Source organism: Lucilia cuprina, chromosome 3, assembly GCF_022045245.1.
Source record: "Lucilia cuprina isolate Lc7/37 chromosome 3, ASM2204524v1, whole genome shotgun sequence".
In the NCBI taxonomy this organism is placed as follows: Eukaryota; Metazoa; Arthropoda; class Insecta; order Diptera; family Calliphoridae; genus Lucilia; species Lucilia cuprina.
Window position 1 is genome coordinate 54,933,103 of NC_060951.1, and position 21,659 is coordinate 54,954,761.

Consider the following 21,659-nt stretch of genomic DNA (forward strand, 5'->3'; position numbering starts at 1 on the left):
AAAGCTTTTTTAATATTAAAGCATTTGCAACAACCTAAAAAAACTTTTAGCAATTTTATATTTTTTTATACTTAAAAGCAGTAAGAACTTTTAAAAAAATGTTATACTTTAGCCTATGTTATTAAACTACACACCGCCAGAGTATTACTCATTCTTGTAACAAAATCATTCACCAGAGGATATATCAAATTTTAATATTTCGAGGATATTTATTTCAACCCTGTTTTCTTAGTTTAAACAGGACAATTGCTATATAACAATTGTTCAAAGTTACTGGTTTGTGAATGTGAAAGTTTTTACTTTGTGTAGGTTTATGTCTTGACTGTGAAAACAAGGGAAAATAAATATGTGTTAATTTCCGCATTTTATACAATTTATAAAGGATTATGTTAATGCTTTGTAAAGTTGACTTACAGTTTGAGATTAATTTGTGTGTGTGTGGGTTTATAAAATAATGTCTGTTGTAATTATGTATTCTTAATACCCTTAAGTTGTTTTAGTATAAGGAATATAAATTTAATTTGAAATTGTCACTTGAAGCTTAAATGATTGGATTTTATGGCCTTATTTAGGGTTTGATAAATTTTCAGTTAATCGTTTCCAAATATATAAAAGACTATAACAAAATTTTTAATACTTTAAAGGAAATTAACTTAAAAATGTTACTTTATAATTTTTTCTTCCTTTCATCAAAAATACCTTTATATAAGAAACAAGTATGAATGTATAGTCGGACATTGCCGACTATATGATACCCTACACCAGTAAGTATGCTAAAAAAGTGGATAATTTTAAAAAATAAAGCATTTAATTTGTTCTTTAACCGTATTGTGCAATGTTTTTACGTATTATTGACAAAGAAAAGATATTTTCTACAAGAGTGCTCATAGCAGAGGGTAAATATGAGCCTATCCTTATAGTTATTTATGTAGATTTTAATAGTTTTATTAGAAATTATAAGTGAATTTTGACCAAGACATTTTCTGAAAAGGTTCTATAAAACTAAGTTTTGCAGAGTTTTGTTAATATTATAGATCATTTAACGTAATTATGAGCCTAAAGGCCCGATTCGGGTGGTACGGTTGTATGGCGGCTAGACGAAATAATGGACCGATTTCAATAGCGTTCGTCCTTGAACCAAGAAAAGAGTATGTGCCAAATTTCATCAAATTATCTTGAAAATTGCAACCTGTAACGTGCGCACAAGGTTTACATGGACACACAGATAGACGGACGGACGGACGGACGGACAGAGCTAAATCGACTCAGAAAGTGATTCTGAGCCGATTGGTATACTTTAAGGTGGATCTAGAACCAATATTTTTGGATGTTACAAACATCAGCACAAACGCATAATACCCTCCTCACTATAGTGGTGTAGGGTAAAAAAATGGACTTTTAAATTGTGGTTATAAGAAAAAAGAAGTATGTAAAACAATATATGAAATTTTTATAAAAACCACTAACAAAACTGAGTACTTTTCATACAAAATTTTTATACCATACACCACTATAATGCGGAGGGTATTATGCGTTTTTGCTAAAGTTTGTAACACCCAAAAATATTTGTCCTAGACCAACCTTAAAGTATACCAGTCACCTCAGAATCAGAAGAATCGGAAGCGAAAACTTCAGCAGAGGCGAAAATGAACTTATTACTTATTTTAACTAAAATATTGTTCCTCTTATAAAGTAATTTTTATTTTTAATTTTATAAATATGTCAAATTTTCTAACAAAAAAATTGGGTATAAGAAGACCAATATTGTCCATTTAATTTTGAGCAAATCTCGAAAAATTTTATTTTTTTTTTAAATATTACTGGTCGAAAGAAAGCAAATATAATATGCCAACAAAAAAATTATTAAAAAACGTTGAGAATTTTTTGCCCATAATCAGCTTAAATTAAAGAATTTTTGGGTTTAGGATAAAAAATATTTTGGACACATTTTTTATATAATGAAGTCAAAATTTTCTAATATTCAGCGCATTCCTACATGATATTTCGTATAAATTAAATTTTCACAAAATTTTAATTTTTCATTAAAAATTTAGTTTTATACCAAAAAATTGTTCCAAAATTTAATTTTGTCCAAATAAATTAAATATAAATTAAAATATTAACTTATCTACAAATATAATTCTCAATAAAAATACGTTTTTTTTCGTAAAACATGAATAAAAATAATTTTTACTTAAAATCATTTAATAAAAAAACAAATTTGCAATAAAAGTTAAATTTTCCGTAAAAAAAACTATCATTTTTTGTGATACTTTTTTCCTAGTTAGATTAAAATTTCTTATTCCCATTTCACTTTCAGATGACTTTTTTCTAGTTAAAATTCCGCAAGTGATTTTGAAGGTAAATAACATAATGCAACATGTTCTTTATTTAAGCTTTTTTTTTCATTTTTTTTGTTTTCTTTTTTGCTGTTTTGTTTCTCTCACTAAATTCTTATCTTTAATAAAACATAAACAAAATCAACTTTTTGACAGTTGCAAAATAAACATTTTAATTTATTACAATGTGCGAGAGCAGCTTAAGGATATACTTTTTTCAATGAAAGCTTTTTTGCGTATTATTTATATATGTTATGCCGCTAAAAAGCTTTTTGTGTTGATGTGAGGAACATATTCCATTCTCCAAAAGTTCACAATGTCTACACAAAACATGAAGTCAAAGTCTTTTATAAAAAGATGTTTATTGAGGAAATTTCACAGTACGTGTTGGGTCCTTGGAGCTTTCGGTTCAATTTTAAAAAATAAAAAAAAGAAACGCATTAGAAGATTTTTGTTATTGTGAGAGAAAATTAAAATATATTTATAATAATAAAAATTTAATTACTTAAAGCTAATTAAAGGCAGTAAATTAAAGTTGAATAAAAATTTTATTAATGTGCCAAATTATTATGTATACCTAATAAAAATACTGCAAAACAAAAGCTAAAAAATTATGTTTTATGAAATAAATTAAACACATTTTAATAAAAGGAAACAAAAACAAAACGGGAGTGTTCATTTGATTATATGAGAGTGCCAAATTTTGTTTTGTAACTTTAGTGAGTTTAAAAAAAATATTATAAGGATTTAATATACAAATATAAATCGTTTAAATCTATACTTTTGCAAGGACCCCAGGATTACCTGGCAAAAGTGAAAAGTGTTAAGTTTTAAACAAATAATTGAATTTAAATAAATTAATAAAAAATATTTCCTTTAGTCTAAATCTAAACGAAATTAGAAAAGTTTTAAAAGTTGATTGACATATGAAGGACTTTTGCTTTGTCTGATTTTTCATTAAAAATCAAACAAAAATACTGTTTGTGAAAAAATAATACAAAAACATTTGGCATTGAACTTACAAAAAGTAAAAGAAGAAAGTGAAATTTATTTATTAAAATAGAAGAAATGTTAATAGTTTAAATTTAATTTGAAATAAATACGACAACATGTTATTTTTAAGTGTCTCAAGCAGCTTAATGCTGATTTATTTACTGTTGGCATTATGTTGCAATATACACTCAGCTCCCACTCACCATTTGACCATAGGTGTCCAAGGTAATACACCCACTTTAATAGTTACCTCCTCGGAAATTGGTATAACTCCAGAAACTATGGGTTCACTAAAGAAGTCAGTGAAGCATGAACATGCTGAGAAGAAATCGTTGAAAACTAAATTAAATAAAAATCATTCAGTGTTTGATAAAAAGGAAAAATTGCAATATGCATCAAAACCTTTAAACAAATACGCCAATTCAGAGGAGAAATCGTTAGAGGTAATGAAATTAGCAAAATCCCTGAGTAAACAAACTTTCTCAGAAGAAAAATCATTTGAAGTAATGAAATCAATAGAAAGGCAAGAAAATAAGGAGAAAATTATGAAAAAGCATACTAAACATAATGCTGAAATATTAAAGGACCAAAAAACTACTACTCAAACTCTGTTTCTAGAGTCTACTACTTCAAACACAGATAATGTGGATATTTATAAAACAGATTTACAATTAACTACTTTAACACCTACACAAACCAATGATATTTCATCAACAACTTCCTATACAACTGTACAGCCAGAAGTACTGTCTACTACAGCTCAGACTAACGCAGAGAAGACATTTTCCACACCTTTAAAATTTGAGGATGTGGATGATCTTAAAAATTCCCCAGCTTTGTCGACTACTACCTTAAACCCTAAGGATTTCGACGACAGTACAACAGCAACATCAACAATAACAACAACAATGAATTATGAAGATGCCACAATTACAACCACAAATTTAAAGGTTTTAACAAAAACGCAAACAGAAGCAAATGTTGCTGCAGACGCACAGTCTGAGCAAACAACACAAATTGTAGAAAATACAACCGTCATTAAAACAGAATATGAAAATGACAGCAATACCCCGGATCCCGTTGCTACAGAAGAGAATGAAAATCTATTGTCAACTACCATAGAAACAAAAGCATTTAACACTCCTACTACTACAGCGATGACTGGTAGTGCTGCTGATACCAGTTCTTCGTCGCCCACTTTTGTCACCTTAATAACAGACAATGCTGAAGCAACAACTACAACAGAAATGTTGTCTATACCATTAACAATGACAACGACAGAAAATGTTGTTGATGACGATAATAACAATAATGATAATAAGAAAGAACAGAAGCTCACAACAATAGAATACACGGAAACACCTACACATATAGCAACAACAGAAATAGTCAAACAGGAGAGGGAGAAGGATAAAGAAACTGAAAATCCTGTTGAAGCTGAAAGTCAAAGCAATATCAATAGTGGTATTACAATTAAGCCGAAACAAGAGTATACGTTGGCAACAACTACCAAAGAACAAACTCAAAATGATGACTTTAAGTCAACTGAAAATCCTGTACAAGCCATATCCGTGGCAACTAACCAGGCCAATGTTAGTGAACAAAATGAAATTGTCACAGAAACAATAACGGAAACGGAAGACATAGTAACAACAACAAATTCAACACCATTAACAATAACAGAACAACAACAAGCATTCAACACATTTGAAACACAGCGAAAGGACTTGAAAACAACAACAGAAGTAGTCAGCAGTGAACCTACCACCGAAGCAGTTTTAAAACTGATTGACTTGGAGAAACATGTTCTGAAGACAATTGATGAATTGAAGCAGCCATCTTCATTGTTATTGGCTGGACAACATGATAATGGTCATGATGGTTTGAAAAACATAAAGAAAAAGCAATTGATAGACAAACATTATGTTGAGGCTTTATTGCACAATAAACATGATGTCCATGTAAAGGATTCTGCAGAAAATGAAAAATATTTGCCATTAACTACAACTGCTCCAACAATGAGTCCTTCAATTGCAGCTACTTCTACCACAACTACTAATAAACCTGTGTTAATGCCCATAAAACATGGCTATTTAGGACCAATTTTAATGGAAGAAAAAACTTTCCATGTTATACATCATGCCGACAAAGCAATGGCTTCACGGCAAAAACATTTAGCTGAAATAGAGGCTCAGCTACGAAAGGGTAATTTTGTGGAATTAAAAGCAAACACTGAAGTTTCGGAGGCAGCTAAAGATCCAATTAGAGATAATATTAAGGAAAATGCTGATACCAAAAACTTGTCCATGGAAATGCAATCTGATCAGCCTGCAAAAAACTCCGAAACATATTTTGAAATAAAAGAAAATGTTAATGATTTAAAGGAGGCCACAGAAAATGAAAAATTAACTTCAAAGAAACCCCAAGAAAATACAGCTGATATACTCGGAATTATAAGTAAACCAGAACCCACCTTAGATAAACAAAAGGAATCAAAATCTTCAAATTCAAAAATTATACCACCAACCGCTACCTATAATTTTTCTAATACTTACTCACTTACATCAGCAGATGAAACTGCCCAAGAAACCAACAGTCCTGCAAAATCAACTTCTGTTTTGTCCACAACTGTTTTTCAGGTAATAGAATCCGTGGCCACCAAAACACCCATGGTTCAGGCTAACACCCTCTTTACATCAGAGGATAAAGAAAAACCACCAGTTGAAACACAGGAAAAAGAACAAACAGAATCTAAAATATCGGATATACAAATAGAAGTCTACGATTCCACCATAGATTCAATAGTAGCTTCAACAAACTTTAAAGATGGCGAACAAGCACAAAAGCAAATTGATGAAAGCTCTTTGGGCAAGACTACAAAGCCACCCATAGCGACCATGCAACAGGAAAGATTTACGCAATATGTTATAGATCGCACAGAAACTTCCACACAGGAGCCGATTAACTACAGCACCATACAATTAGCTAATGGTAAGCCAGAGCCAGCTGCAATAGAAATACACATCAATGTCTCCGAGTCTTTCGGAAATGAAAGTGAGGATTTGGAATTCTCTTATCCTCAATCAGAATATAATAACAACAATAACAATGAGCGGCTGGGAGATGAGTCCTATGACGATAGTAAAGTCAATGATAATATCAAACTGAAAATACCCTCAAATATCAATAACAATGGTAAGGATTTGAGAAATGATGAGATTCTCGTAGTGGAAATTATTGACACTGATAATATCACAGATTCCACATTAAAACTTAAATCGAAAAATAATGATGAATTATTTATATCGGATGTCAAGGAACAATTTACTACTCCACCCCCACCACCACCTCCGCCACCTTATCAAACGGGATTTGATCGGGATTCAGATACAATTTTCTATATATCCAATACCGAGGTAAAAGTGGGAGAATCTTTGCCCAGCAATAAAAATGCCAATGAGGAACGTAAACTTAAATTAGAGTCGCAATTTTTTCCGGCCAACTATATGGCCAGTACGCATCCCAATTTTAATAGTCGGGAAGAAATAAATCCTCCCCATCATTTATACGAAGAAGATATAATACTTTCCTCTAACCGTAATCAAGCTGATTCTTTGAAAATCTATCGTAATCGAAATGAACCATCACCTCCACTGGATGTTACATATGTAGGGGAGTCCATAATAGAAGTAGAACAATCGCCGGATTCTGTTATAACAACAACAGACGCTCCGGATCAGCAACGTAATGCAGCAGCGGCTGCCACTCCAGAAGCAGATGTTATAATACAACCAGCTATATTACCGGAAATTTCTATAGGGGTTCCTGTTATCGGTGAATTGCCACCACAGATTGAACTAAAAGAAATCGATTTCATGCCTAACGAAGCGCAATTGCATCGCTCAGGCATATACGATGACAATGACAACAGCAACAGCAATAACAACATAATGTTTAACAACGACATAGACGAGAACACAATAAGTGGTGGTGGCAACAGCAACCATGATGTAGACGTCGTTAACAGCAACGGCAACAATCAACGGGTAGACGAGTCATCAATACAATATGGTGGTGACCTTATAGATGAAAGCGCTGACGGTGGTTTTGATGGTGTCGAAGGTTCATATCCCTTTGGCAATCCAGCCACAATTGGAAAATCTTCTTCCTCCCACTACTCATCCGCCTTCCTGACGAAATTGCGAAAACAACAGCAGCAACAGCAACCAAATCACGTTGCAGACTATGCACACTTGTATGTCAACTATGGCGTAAATAATATGCGCAAAGATGAGTTAAGTGCAGATATTAAAGACTCGGGGGAGCTGTTGCTTATTGGCGGTGGTGGCAATGGCAACATTGCCAGTAACGAACAAAATATTACATCCTTTAAAGACTTTCTAAACAAAGTAAGCATGAGTAATTCCAGCATGCCATTTCTGAGTGCGAATACAACTCAAAACGAACGTATGAGTAATGCCACAGCATTTTCCGTTATGGAGGATACCAATGATTTAGAGGATAAAAATACCGGTAAGTACTGAGTATCATGACACAACACCATATAACTGTACAGCACAGTCAACAAATCTTGACATGCTTGGTTAAATACATAATAATACTTTTAATGAGTTCTACTTGTTTCTTAAACTTCGTATTTATTTTTTATTTTCTTACTTTTCTGCTGTAATTTAATGATGTTGTCAGCAGCATTATTTAAAAAGTAAATCATTTTTCTAATTTCGTTTTTCAAAATTTCTTTTCTTTCTTTAAAAATTTTCATCTTTATAACATTTGCTAGAAGACATTATAAATTTGATATCGCTGGCTATTGGTCTGTTTATTGTAATATTGCCCGTTGTCGTTACCTGCAGTATGTTCTGGGCATTAAGGTACATGAATTTTATATTTATATATTTTTTATATTACATCCTTTTTTAATATTAAATTATAAATAATTTAGCACGTGAAAATGATTGCTTGAATTTTTCATGAATTTACATAATTTGTTTGTAGAAAGTTTTTGTTTTCTTGGCAAGATTGTGGCAAATTAAGGTTATTTTTAGGATATTCATTGAAAACATTGTTGCGTGTTGGTAAGAAGATGCTCATGTTACCTGTATTTTATTTATTCATAAATTTAATATTGGAGAATTGTGAAAGTTTTTTGATCAATGGGAGTATTATTATTTGTAATCATAATTTTGACATATAATGTTAGTATCATTGGTGTTTGCAGTATAAAGGAAGAAATAAAATAATAAATCATTAAATAAATACGATTTTTTCACAAATTGTCTTTATAAGTTTTACATACAGCTTAAAGTATACCTATTGACTACTCAGATTCTGAATCGATTCCGTTTAAAATCTTTTGATGCCATTTTATGTATAAGTACTTTATATTTTGAACAAAAAATAAGTCTATTGAAAACGGTTCATTATTTTTGATAGGACCAAAAAAATATATATCGCGAATTAGATGGTTAATAGAGATCCAGATTTTATTTTCTACTTTGATTGAAATTATATCATTTACACTTCAGGTGTTAAATTTTCAAATGAAAGCTTTATTCCCTAGATGAAAAAACTTTGTTAATAGAGCTTCACTTCCTAAAGGAGTAAAAGCTTAGAGAAAGCTTTAAGGCAGAAAATATTTAGAAGATAGCTTTACTTAAAAAAAAACTTTAACTCTCTAGGGAAATAAACGTTTCGACCTACACTCTATCGTAAAGAGAACGCTTTTTAAAGAATGCTTTACTAGGGGACACGAATTTGTAAAAATTGCTTGTATTGTCTAAGGGAATACGTTTGTTAATAAGATAGTTATTATATGTACATCTAAGTCTCTATTGAACCTATTGTGCGCTGCTTTACCAGTGGCACAGGGGAGAATCGAACCCACCACCTCCGGTTTACCGGACTCGAACACTAACCATGAACCGCCCGGAAGGAATTAGCACTTCTAAAGAAAATAAATTAGCTTAAGATAGTTTTAATCCCTAAGGGAGGAAACTGTACTCAAAAGAAAGCTTTTCTCTTTAAGGTAGTAAACTTTTCTAGAGAAAGTTTTACAACCTAATTTCAATTGTGTTTAATTTTTTTATTCATATTTAAATTAAACAAATTCATTAATTAAAATTTTATTTGCCTTTGCGTCATTCAAGCATTTGCAGGATGAAATTCGATTTTCCGTTAAAATCGCCTTACAAAGGTTTGCATAAATCACTAAATGGAATCGAAAGCAGGTCAAACCAACTATTGTTTTACTTTAACCTTACAAAACCATTGTCCACACAACTCATCATCAACATATCTGCAATAAACATCTTTTTGCATTTCAAACGTATTGTTGTTTATCAATCCTATTAAGGAAATTTAGTAGCTTAGGTATCCGTTTACAAGAGAAAATCTCCAAGTAATTGACATTTCAAGAAGAGCGTGTCTAAAGTAGATTCACTCACAATCAATGACTTTCACAATCAATGGCCATAACAAGTTGTGTGAGGAATCTTAGCAATCATTTTCATATTGACGTACGCGTGCACAATTTTACATGGAATAACAAATGATAAAAAGTTTTATTATTGTAACAATGGTTAAGATTGTATGTATGTTGTTTCTTTTCCTTATAATTAGATACTTGTACAAAAAATATCATTCAAATTTAACGGATAACGGAGGATATGCGGATCAATCAGAAACAAAAATTCCATTGAATGAAGATGGTGTGGAAAAAGGCGAGGTAATTGAACTTTAGCTATTTTTTCCATCTTATTTTAATTTTATTTTTTGAAGTGTTTCAATTTGAACTAATTTAATTAAACTTTTTTTATTTTATTTTGTTTCTGTTAATCTGGTTTTGTTTTCAAGTATTTTAAATGAAATCGTATACATTTTTCATTTATTTTATAACAAAAGATAAATTTTCATTATCATACAATACAATTATGTTAATTAGAAAAAACATTATCACTAGCATAACAAGAGGCATGACATTTCACACGTTTGATTGGGTTTGGGGGCATTATGAATAATAAAAAAACATACAAAATTTCAATTGTTTGGCTATCAATTTCATTAGTTTTTATATTTAATTTACCATTACAGTTTGTCCATGAACCATCCTCATCTCCCACAAATAGTAATAAGGATGCTATAGAAAAATATCCAGATACTTCCAATAAACCGTCCACTACTGAAACTAATGTTAAATTTTCGACTGAAAAACCCACTTCTCATTTAGAGACCACTATTACCAAAACCAATACTACTACCACTACAACTTCTACAACTAATTCTAAAGCGAACGATACTTTAAAATTTTCTATAGCTCTGTCATCCCCAATAACACAAGAACAAGCCCAACCACCTCCTCCAACATCAACATCATCTCCTTCAAAAGTAACTTGTACTAGTGCAACAATAACAGAACAAATACTTACCGTCCATGGTGATGTTGATAATGAGAATGGTGCTGGTGATGATGATGATGTTGTTGAAATGCCAGGACCAAATGGTTCAATAACTAAAATGACTATGGAAAATAATCTTCTAATAGTAGAGACAGAAGAGAGCAATGTAAGTTGAAAAAATTCAGTAAAGATAAAAACCGTTGTGTCTCTTTTTTGAATGTTTGTTTTGTGTTCTTATTTCTGTTCCTTTTCAAAATGTTAAAAATAAATAACAAAAATAATACAAAACTTAGATGTGTTTGTTGTAAACGTACATTATTATATGTTCTTATAATATATAAATATTTTTTTGTCTAAGTAGAGATCAACAAAATTACAAGTATTCGTATTTTCTTTGCCACATATCTACTAAGTATATCTACTTAACTACTTACAATAAATAAATGAATACTTCTAATGAAAAAATAAATAATATTAAATAAACCACTACTTATGTACTAAATTTTTACCACTCTGTACTAAAATACTTACTTCTTTTAATACTACTTCTAATGCCACCACTTCTACTACTTTCGAAGAAAAATATGGTTAGATATGATTACAACAATTATTTCAACAAACTGGAATTATATCATTAGTTGTCGCAACCATATCGTGCTATATTAATTACTAAAAGAGCTGTTGCAATCAACCGAAATAAAGAGTATGATATTAGAAAATTAATGTAATAATCATATAATTATTTGCTGTAACCATATGAAAAATTGCAAAAGCTTTTTAAATGAAAAATTTCAAATAAAATAATTATAACAACTAAAAATATAGCTTCAGTTAACATAATATTGTGAAATTTGTTGTACCATAGCGTGGTAGATGTCTAACCACATTTTTTCTTTGTAAACTAACTTAATTACTTACTACTATTGTACTTAAAATTCACCAATAATTGTTGTTGTGTTATATAAATTATCTATATTTTTTTCCTTTTTTAATTAAATTCATTTTTGTAAATAATTGTTGTTAGAAAATGTGAAAATTTATCTACCAACATATCTATTTCTTAAATTTTCTTATGTGTTGCTTTTGCTTAAGGTTTTTGTTTACAAAATGGTTCTGTCCCTTTATTGTGTAATCGTATGTGTATTGGTGTACTATATTTATTCCAAATCTACTGACATTTGGACGGTTTTTGGATTAAAATTCTTTTTTTTTTAACATAAAAAAAACACAAAATGCACGTCATTTTTCTCTAGCTTTCGATGTATTTTTTCTTAGTAATCATAATTAATTAATTAAAAATATGTATTTAAATTTATTTTTTATATACAAAAACACACTTATATATATGATCTTTCTGAAGAACTTTCTTTTTAAGTTTATTATCATTTACTTCTCCAAATCAGCTTGTATAAAATCCTTACTCTTTGAAGAAGTTTCTTAAATTTTTGTTAAAATTATTTCAAAAACTAAAAAATGCTTTTAATATTACAGTATAATGCTCTGAAGATAGTAAGATCCTATTACTTAGTTAGTTACTTTTGTCCTTTACTCCTTCGAAAGAAAGCTTTCGTTTTTAAGGAAAGATAGTATTACTCATATAACTTTTTACTTCATTTATATTGAATTGTACTTTTCTAAAAAAGCTTTAGTTCTTAAAGCATTCGACTTTTGTAGAAGTCAATTTTTCAAAATTAAGTTTTGCTTTCTAAAGGAACATACTTTCATCGAGCAAGCCCTTCTCCCTTATGAGTAAATAGTTCTAAAAAATCTATACGTCCTAAGAGAGCAAAAAGCTTTAGGTCTTCAAGTTCGTTTCAAGTTTTTAATTTTTTTTTCGAAAAAGTTTACTAATAGTTTTTAGAAATCTTTACTATAAGATCCTAGACTTTTCTAACGAAAGCTTTATTTTCTAATGACTCTTATAAAAAAGCTTTACTCATAAGAAAGCTTAACTTCCTAAAGAAGTAAACTTTTCAGAAAAAAAGCATGTTGTTCTAAAGAAATCACTACTCTTAAAGAAAAGATCAGTTTTTTTTAAAAAGAGATATTTTATTTAAATGTGTTTAAAATTTTTTATTTATATATATTTACAAAATACTTATCACATTTCCTTTATATTTTTTTAAAAAGCTCTTCAGAACACTTTTATTTAAGGAAATTCATTTCACGTTTCCTTTTCGATTTCATAATCATTTAATTATCTCTATCCCTTAACTTTTCAAACTTTTCAAGGATATTTCCCGAGTAGCTCGAGAAACGAAAATGGATTATAATAAAGATGGTGTCTTTGTTGTGGAGGTAGCACGGGGAATAGACTCGAAAACTATACCTGAAAGTCCAGTAACAGATGATTCAGAAAAAATGCTTTCAATGTTTGAAACAAAACATAACAATGGTGGTTTGGGCTATAAAGTAACGAATGAAAAAAATTGTGTCAATAATGAAAAGGTACAAATACATTCACCACCTCCAGAGAATGCTGAAGAAGGACCAAGAAGTCTACATCAAATAGAAGAACTAGAGGAGCCTACCAATTCGCCCCAGCTTAATGAGAACAATGACGAAGAAATTGCAGGATTAAAATATAAAGCCAATACTGGATTATCGCAATCTGATTTGAGCACCACTTCTTCAAATGATTCCAATAAGGGATATTGTTACGGTAATCAGGAATTATATGTCGTGGAACAAAGTGGTTATGCCACGGTCACTCCTAATGGTAATGTAGTTTTAAAGTGTGATATAAAGGATATCAAGGATGATGATCGTAATCCAGGAAATGATCATTATCTCAAACATTCACCCGATAAAAAGGAGGAGAGCAAAGATCAAGAGGATATTGTAGAAACCACCAAAAAAACGCAAGAAGGAGGAACGAGAACTAGTTCGGGAGAATCACCGGCTCAGAGGCAAAATGATAAGCCTCAGGAAAATGGAGATAATATCATGGAAACTGAGAATACACAAGTAATAGACAGTAACAATTCTGAAGTCAATAAAGAAAAGAGAGATGAGGGCGAAGTGAATAATAAGCACATAGAAAGTATTGATAACCAATCCGAAGTCACAGAAGATCAGGCCAGCCCATCTGAAAAACATACAATTATGCAAAATATTCCCATACCAGTCGAGATAGAAGTGCATATAACACCTGCTGACATGGAGAGCTCTAATACAGATGAATCTTTAAAACCTCTAAAGTCAACAGTAACAGCTGACTCTCCAGTTTTGGAAGCAACTGAAAGTGTTACGGAACCTTTGGTTTTAGAAACAATTCCTATAGAACTAGAAGACACTATTGCTGTTGAAACCTTACTTCCCATTGAAACAACAATACCCTTTAATGAAACAACTTCTGCTCTTCTTGTAGAAGAGGATGAAACTGGCAATAGTATCTCCGAAGATTTGGCAATTTTAGCAGTTCCTGATAAATTTTCCGACAAAGAGACATCTCAAGAAGATGTGAGTTCAATTAAGGCGATAGAAAATGACACAATTACTTTGGAAAATAAGGATGAACCATATGAAAGTGAAGCAATTGCAGAACTTCCAACTTTAGATGAACCACTTGAAGAGAATTTGGAAGTGAAGGAGGAGGTCACCAAACAAAATTCAGTAATTCCAATTCCAGTAGAACCAATTGCAGAAGTTCCATTGGTAGAAGAACAACTTGCAGATAATACGGAAGAACAATTGATGGAAGTGAAGGAAGATGTCACCAAACCAAATACAGTGAATGGAGAAGAAACAACTGATATTAGTACTCTACATATGAATGGAGTATCCGTTAGCCAGGAAACTGAAAGTGAGAAAACCCAAGATTTATGTATTACACAAAATGATGTAGTATCCAATGACAAAAATCCTCTGTCTATTAATAAAGAAATGGAAGTAAATGAAACAGAGTTTCCGTTAGAAGATGACAATACTTCAAATATAATGGAGAATGAATTACATAAGACGGAGTCACAAAATGGCTTAACTCAATCAGATGTAGAGTCCTTAACAAATGGCACCTCTGATTTAGTCAAGTCACCACAAGTGCAGAATGGCCATGTGGAAATAGAATCTATAAGTATTTCTCTTAACGATATGGAAAATGGTTATGATAGTATAATGAGTTTGCCTGAACCACCACCCACCACAGATGAACAACTAAATAGTGATTTAAGTGAACAACAATTGGATTCCTTACCACCACCACCGCCTCCAGAAATATTCAATTTAAAAGACTTGCCACCACCGCTCACCAATGGCAATGCAGATTCTCCCCAAAGTGAAGAATCTACCAATTTTTACAATGCATTACCACCCCCACCACCCACTACACTGGAAGTAACTGCCTCAGCAGAAACCACAACAACAGCAACAACAAATGGCAAAGTCCATGCATCACCATTAACACCTCCTGCATCACCACCAGCTCATTTTACAAATAATCTGCATGCTGGACTCTGCTCACAGCCCATTGCTGTGGATGTTAATGGCAGTTAATGCATTAGACTAATTCAATATTCCAATTAAAATATATTAAAAAGAAAAAACAAACAATAACTGACTGAGGAGTTTTTAATTCAATACAATTTTTAAAACATTAAATAATGAAAAAATCAAAAAAAAAAACTTGCAAAATAAATAAAATAAAAAATATTTAGGTAGGCATTTACACGGTAAAAGCAACGAAAATAATAAAACAAAATGGAACTGATTCAAAACAAAACACGGAAGTAATAAAAAACAAAAATTAAAGGGAAACGGAAACGAGTAGTAGTTAGACCATAAGTTTTTACTATAAACTCTAAAAATTTAAATATTTACGGTAATAAAACCCAAAATAAAAAAATGGAAACCATAGAAAAGAAGAAAACAAACTGCTACAAGCAGAGTGCCAAAAACATAAAAATGTACTTATCCCCCTTCAATATGAATAAATTTAATCTACATAATAAATTTTATTTTTTTTTATTTTATTACAAAAAATAAAGAAAAAAATACAATATAAATATTAATAATAATGATAATAATAAAAAAAGTAGGAAATTTTTTAGATAAATCCCTCTTACTTAACTCTTTAAATATTAAAATAATATTTTGAATGTTTGTCTATGATTTTAATTTAAATTTAGGTCAACTTTAACTCAACCAAGCCAAAACCCCCTACAAATAAATTAATAATGTAAAACCTCCTTTAAATATTTATAAACAAAAATGTAGTCAATCCTTTAAAAGTACTAAAAGAATTTGTTGTTAAATAAATTTAACTTTAAACAAAAACAAAACAAATGTATTGTATAATTTTTTTCCAGTGTAGTTTTAGTGTAATCAAATTTAAGCCTAATGTTGCATTCCCAAAATAAAATTGGAATTAAAAGTAAATAGTATAACAAGCGAAACAAAAACAAAACTTTAATATGTATATTTAAAATGAAAATCCTTTAAATCCTCTCCACTATTAATGTCTATGCTATTTAAAATGAAACAAAAACAAAAAATTACTAAAATAAACAAAATTTTGAATTAAATCTTTTAAGTAGTTTTAAAATAATTAATAATTTGCCTACAGTAAATCGAAAAAATTAAATGAACAGTAATCCAATTTTAAATTTCGTGTAGCAAAACGGTGGTGTAAGGGGTTTGTTAGAGTAATTATTCAAGACAAAAAGTGATGTGTGTTTTTTATAGTAGTGAGTAAGTTAGAGGTAGAAAATGTCATATGTGAAGACTTTCAGTTTACAAATTACTTAAAAACTTAGTTAAAAACTATAGATTAATAACAAAGACCATTTAGATGAAAGACATTGTCGTTAGACTAGTCCATAAACTAGAGAGTCTATTTTTTCTCTATGAACTTAATATACAATAGACTAGTTCATAGAATAGACAAAAAACTACTCCAAAGAGTTAATAGGCAAGACTATTGAAAATTGATCGGATAAAAATATGAATCCGAAAAATTGCACCTTTTCGTAAATGTTATTAATGTCCTCTTCAAGGATTCTTTATAATATGTCCTTTTCTGAAGTTTCTTAAGAATTTGGCTGAACTTTGTGTTAAAAATGCAATTTTTAACAAATTATTATTTCAATAAAGAAAAATATTTAAAATTTATTTTATTTATCTATAAAATTTACAATTTGACATCTTATAAAATTTGATCATAGCAAGCTTAACTAGGAAATAATTTTGTTTTTTTTTTAGTATTTTTTTACCACTACAATTACAGTTTCTCTTTCTGCGCTTGGCTGGACTAAAGCCCTGATCGGAAAAGAATTTTGTTAATTTCACACGCATGTATACTTACACATGTATAAAAAAATGATAAAAACTATTAAGAGAACTTATTTTTTCTCTCTGGCGATGTAGGGATTAAAGAACTAGTGGCTGATTCGTTTCGAAGAACGGTCTCAATGCCAAACTAGAACTATTTGTGGAGCTAATACAATCGATTTAGTATCAGCAAATTTTCAACAATTAAAACGTATATGCAAACATATATTCTGGATCCTTAGAGGTAGGTTTATCTTGTTGAAAACAAACATTCTTTAAATACATATGAATTTATGTATGTATATGTATCTTCGAGATAGAAACCATTACCAAATATGGGCAAAATTCCAAAACAACACATACAATTAAACATTCAATTTTTTAGTAATAAGGTAACAAATTAGTATGGAAACAACAACATTATTGTTATTTAGGTTGAAAGTTGGATGTGTATATATACGTCAAATTCGAAGAAATACACATAGGCCTCTATCAGGCCAGTTGTGTGCTCCTTAACCAGTGACATAGAACCCACCAGATCCGGTATACTAGTCTAAAACACTAACCCCACGAAGGACAATTAACATACCGGAGCTATGCGGTGGTTTCATTTTTAAATGTTGCTGTTGTGTTAAGTTTTTTTATAACGGCAGAAAACATAAACATTGCTGAAATCAAGAATGAAAATGTAAAAATCATATTTTTTCTTATTGAAAAAAAAATATTTTTTTTTATAAATTTGAAACAAAAACATAAAATGATTCAATTTTTGAAATGTCCGTAAATTTTGTGGACCTAATAAAATTTTCTTATTGTAATGAAAATTTTACTATCAATAGAAAAATGACTATTAAAAAGTATGTTGTGAATTCTTAAATACACACAAAAATTATAAATTATAATAACTTTTCCTAAAGCCCTACATATTTTGAAACAAATCTGCTTTCAACAATCCACCTCCACCACTGTTCAACTAAACTTGTTAATACTAAATAAAACCAAAATATTTTTTATTTCTGTAAGCAATCCTAAAAAAGCTAATATTTTTTTATTTAAACAAAACCGATATAAAATTTACTAAAATATGGTAAAAATATTTGCCAAAAAAAAAGAATATTGAATAAAGCCAAACTAAGTATATAAAAACCGAACATACAATTTTACAATTTATATTTAAAAAAACTAAAAAATGACAAACAATATGGAAATAACATAGTAAATGTACATACATTTGCACTAAAAACCCAAACAACAACACGAAAGATACTTACGTGTGACTCGAAATGGAATATTTAAAATAATTAAAAATTTAATACATTCATACATACGTTATGTTAGTAAGGTAATTGATATGGTCAAATAAAAACCATAATAAATAAATAAACTTAAAATAATAAAAACATATAAAAATAATATAAAATGAACAAAATATACAATAAAAATTAAAAAAAACCACAAACGTTTTTTTATGTAGAAAATAATCTTGCCATAAAACAATAACAAAAAAAAGAAAGATATGTATTTCTTTTTAATTTATTTTATAAATATTTATTTGTTTTATTCTGTATGTTTTTTTTTTATTATTTTAAATTTACAAACAAAAATTTTTATAACCACACATAAACCCTTATATTTACACAAAGGTAAATTGATAAATAAATAATTTAAAATTATACTTAAAGTATTTTTTTTAACATACATTTACACGTTTTAATAAACAAAACTATTTTTCTATGATTTTTTTATGTGATTGCTGATTTGTGCGTACTGGAACCCATGAGTTTAACAAGTACTAAATGTATCCTTTTTATTATGCTCGACACCAATATACTAATAATTATTACGCGTTTATGCTGATGTTTGTAACACCCACAAATATTAGTAATACCACTACCTTAAATCATACCAATCGATGAAGATAACTCCGTCTGTGTTTATTTGCAAATTTTCTGTGTATTTATGTCAACCTGTGATAAGGTTAAACTTAACTTAACTACATGTCCACGTATAATCCTTTTTTTCATCTCTTTTCTAAAAGAGGGATTAATTAGTTTTTCTTACAAGAAGCAATTTCAAAAAAGTTTCATTTTAAAAAAATTTCTACTCTTCTAACCACCCAAAACTGCAGGAAGTGGAACACATATACACATCATTTACAATGAACAAAAATGTAAATTTATATACACAACCATATGGACAGACAATTAAATTGAAATCTTCACAGTTCAAAAAAGGATATTTATTGTTAATATTTGTTGATTTACACAATTAATTGGCAATGTTATACAAACATTCGTATAAACAATATACAGCATTTAAAAGAAGGATTTCTTTAAAAAAGAAACAATTGTATATATTTTCAAATGAGTTTGTGATACAAAAATAAAACAAAATTAATAGATTTTTCTATTTGTTTATTTCCTTTAAGGACTCGTTCTAGTTTTTTTCAGTCAATGAATGTTTTTCTTAGCAAATAATAAATAAAAACTTTATTACTGCGATTTTATAGGAGGAAAGTACTTTCCTCACTTGCTTACAAATAATTTATTAAATAAGTCAGTAGATAAAAGCATCCTTCACACGGAATACCAAACTATTTGTATTAGTCTAGATTTTTTCCGGAAAGTAAGAAATTAATAATTTCGAATAAATTTAGATCCGTAAGCTTGTAATTCTTGAATAAAATGTCTAAAATATTGACGAAAATAAAAAGTATATTCGTTCCTCTTAAAATCGATGTTTGCTAGTTGGAATCATCATATTAAGTAGAAAAATTCAATAAAATTTCAACAAAATCATTCCTTTGAATTCCTCTTTGGCACATATTAACCCAATTAAACACTACATACTATAACAAAAAATACATTTCCACAATACATACAATCATAAATATTCAATTGATTTATAAAGTGTTTTTTTATAACTTTGTTGTTGCTATATTTTTTTTTTTCTTCCTATTGTGCATTTTTTATGCAGTTTACTGCAATGCAAACACATTATATAAACACAATACACAAGTTCATATTTGTTTGTAAATGATGAAATAATGAAAATACTTGAGACAAAAAATTTAATGTAGTCACAAATATTATAGGTATTTTAATTACTTATTATAATAAATCAATTAGTTTTTATGATCTAATAAAAAAAAATTCAATAAAAATTTTTATTAACTTGATAAAATACTGAAAAAAATTAACATTATACATTAAAATAATGGAAGTAAAAAAGAAAAAAAATGAAATTGGTAAAATACTTACATGTGATTGTTATTTAAATTTGTATAATTAAGTTTAAAAGTAAAAAAATAAAAAAAATAATTATTTATTATTGAATTGAAAACAGTATGAGTAACAGAAAATGGTAAATAAAGAAATGAAAAATAATAATAATATTGAAAATGTATTGTTTTAATTTTTGGGAAAATTAAATTTATAACATAGAATTGAGCAATATTCAAAACATTGTTTGTTTTAATAATAAAACTTTGTTCTTTTTTACCCTACACCGCTTTAATGGTATAGAGTGATGCTGTTACGCCTTAAATATTAGTACTATACCCCCTTAAAGCATTTCGATTGTCTCAGAATAATGGCCAGCACATGTTGAACTGTTTAACTTGACGAGAGTTGTCACCCAAAAGGCAATGTTAAAGAAATCAGAACACTTCTTGAATGAGAAAAAAGCAGAAGGCTTGCATGAAATGTTTATTTTGTGAAATAAAATTATTACTTAAAAAAAATAACGTACAACGCTACAATGATACGACATCGATTATGAATTGAACAATTATTTTTCTATTTAATAAAACACATACATATGTTCAAAATGTATATACATATTAATTTATACACTTACATTTCAACGTTTCTAATAGATTTCAATTTTCCACAAAAACATACATATCGTCATATGAAATCCAAAAAGCTCTAAGTCACATTGAACAAATTTTTCAGGAGAAACAAAAAACTGTATAAAATGATAAATAAACCGAAAATGTTCAACATTTTCTCAAGTTAAGCTTATCTCTTAAATTATTATTTGAAGAAAAATTTGCGGTTTTTATTTTACTTACGGAGATATGAAACTTACTCCCTTGTGAATATATATTTTCTGAAACCCAAAAGGTCTTAAGTTACATAAAAAATAGTAAGCTTTAACATTTTCAACTGAATTCAAATCTGTTTTTGTCGGTCAAATAGAACTAAACATCGCTTCTTTGTTTTCTTAAAGATTTTAGGAAATTGGAATTTTTCCTTGAAAAAAATCTAAAACTGATAATAAAAAATAATCTCTAAATTACAAGTATTCGCTAAAAGTTCAATTCTTGTTTTATTTGATGACAACTTATAATATTCCACAGTTTCGAAATTAAAAATTCAATAGAATTTTGAAATTTTAAGGTAATTTTAGAATATAACCTTATAGAATTTCTTTGATAGGGACGTTGATTTTAATTGTAGGAGTGTAAAATTTAGCAGGAACATGTATTTTGATACGGTGCATCATAATCAATCAAAAAGTCGATTTTGATTTTTTTGTAATTTAGGGCTTTTTGGATTTCATATAACGATATGTAGTTGAAAAACAAAAAATTAAATTTTATTCTGCCTAATATGCGACACATATCAACATACATATATGA

At 29.1% G+C, this 21,659-nt stretch overlaps 1 protein-coding gene across 3 annotated transcripts; it reads left to right on the forward strand.

Annotated features, from left to right (window-relative positions):
• Window positions 1-2,748: 2,748 nt before the first annotated feature.
• Window positions 2,749-15,370, forward strand: LOC111684834. 3 transcript variants are annotated; one of them, XM_046945829.1, is made up of 5 exons: window positions 2,749-7,865; window positions 8,134-8,224; window positions 9,972-10,077; window positions 10,443-10,913; window positions 12,980-15,370. In XM_046945829.1, exons 1-5 carry the CDS (start codon window positions 3,449-3,451, stop codon window positions 15,239-15,241), a joined length of 7,347 nt encoding a protein of 2,448 aa, XP_046801785.1. In that variant the 5' UTR covers window positions 2,749-3,448; the 3' UTR covers window positions 15,242-15,370. The 3 variants fall into 3 exon arrangements, with proteins under 3 accessions (XP_046801785.1, XP_046801786.1, XP_046801787.1); XM_046945830.1 differs by having other exon boundaries at window positions 8,137-8,224; XM_046945831.1 differs by lacking the exon at window positions 10,443-10,913.
• Window positions 15,371-21,659: the final 6,289 nt, after the last annotated feature.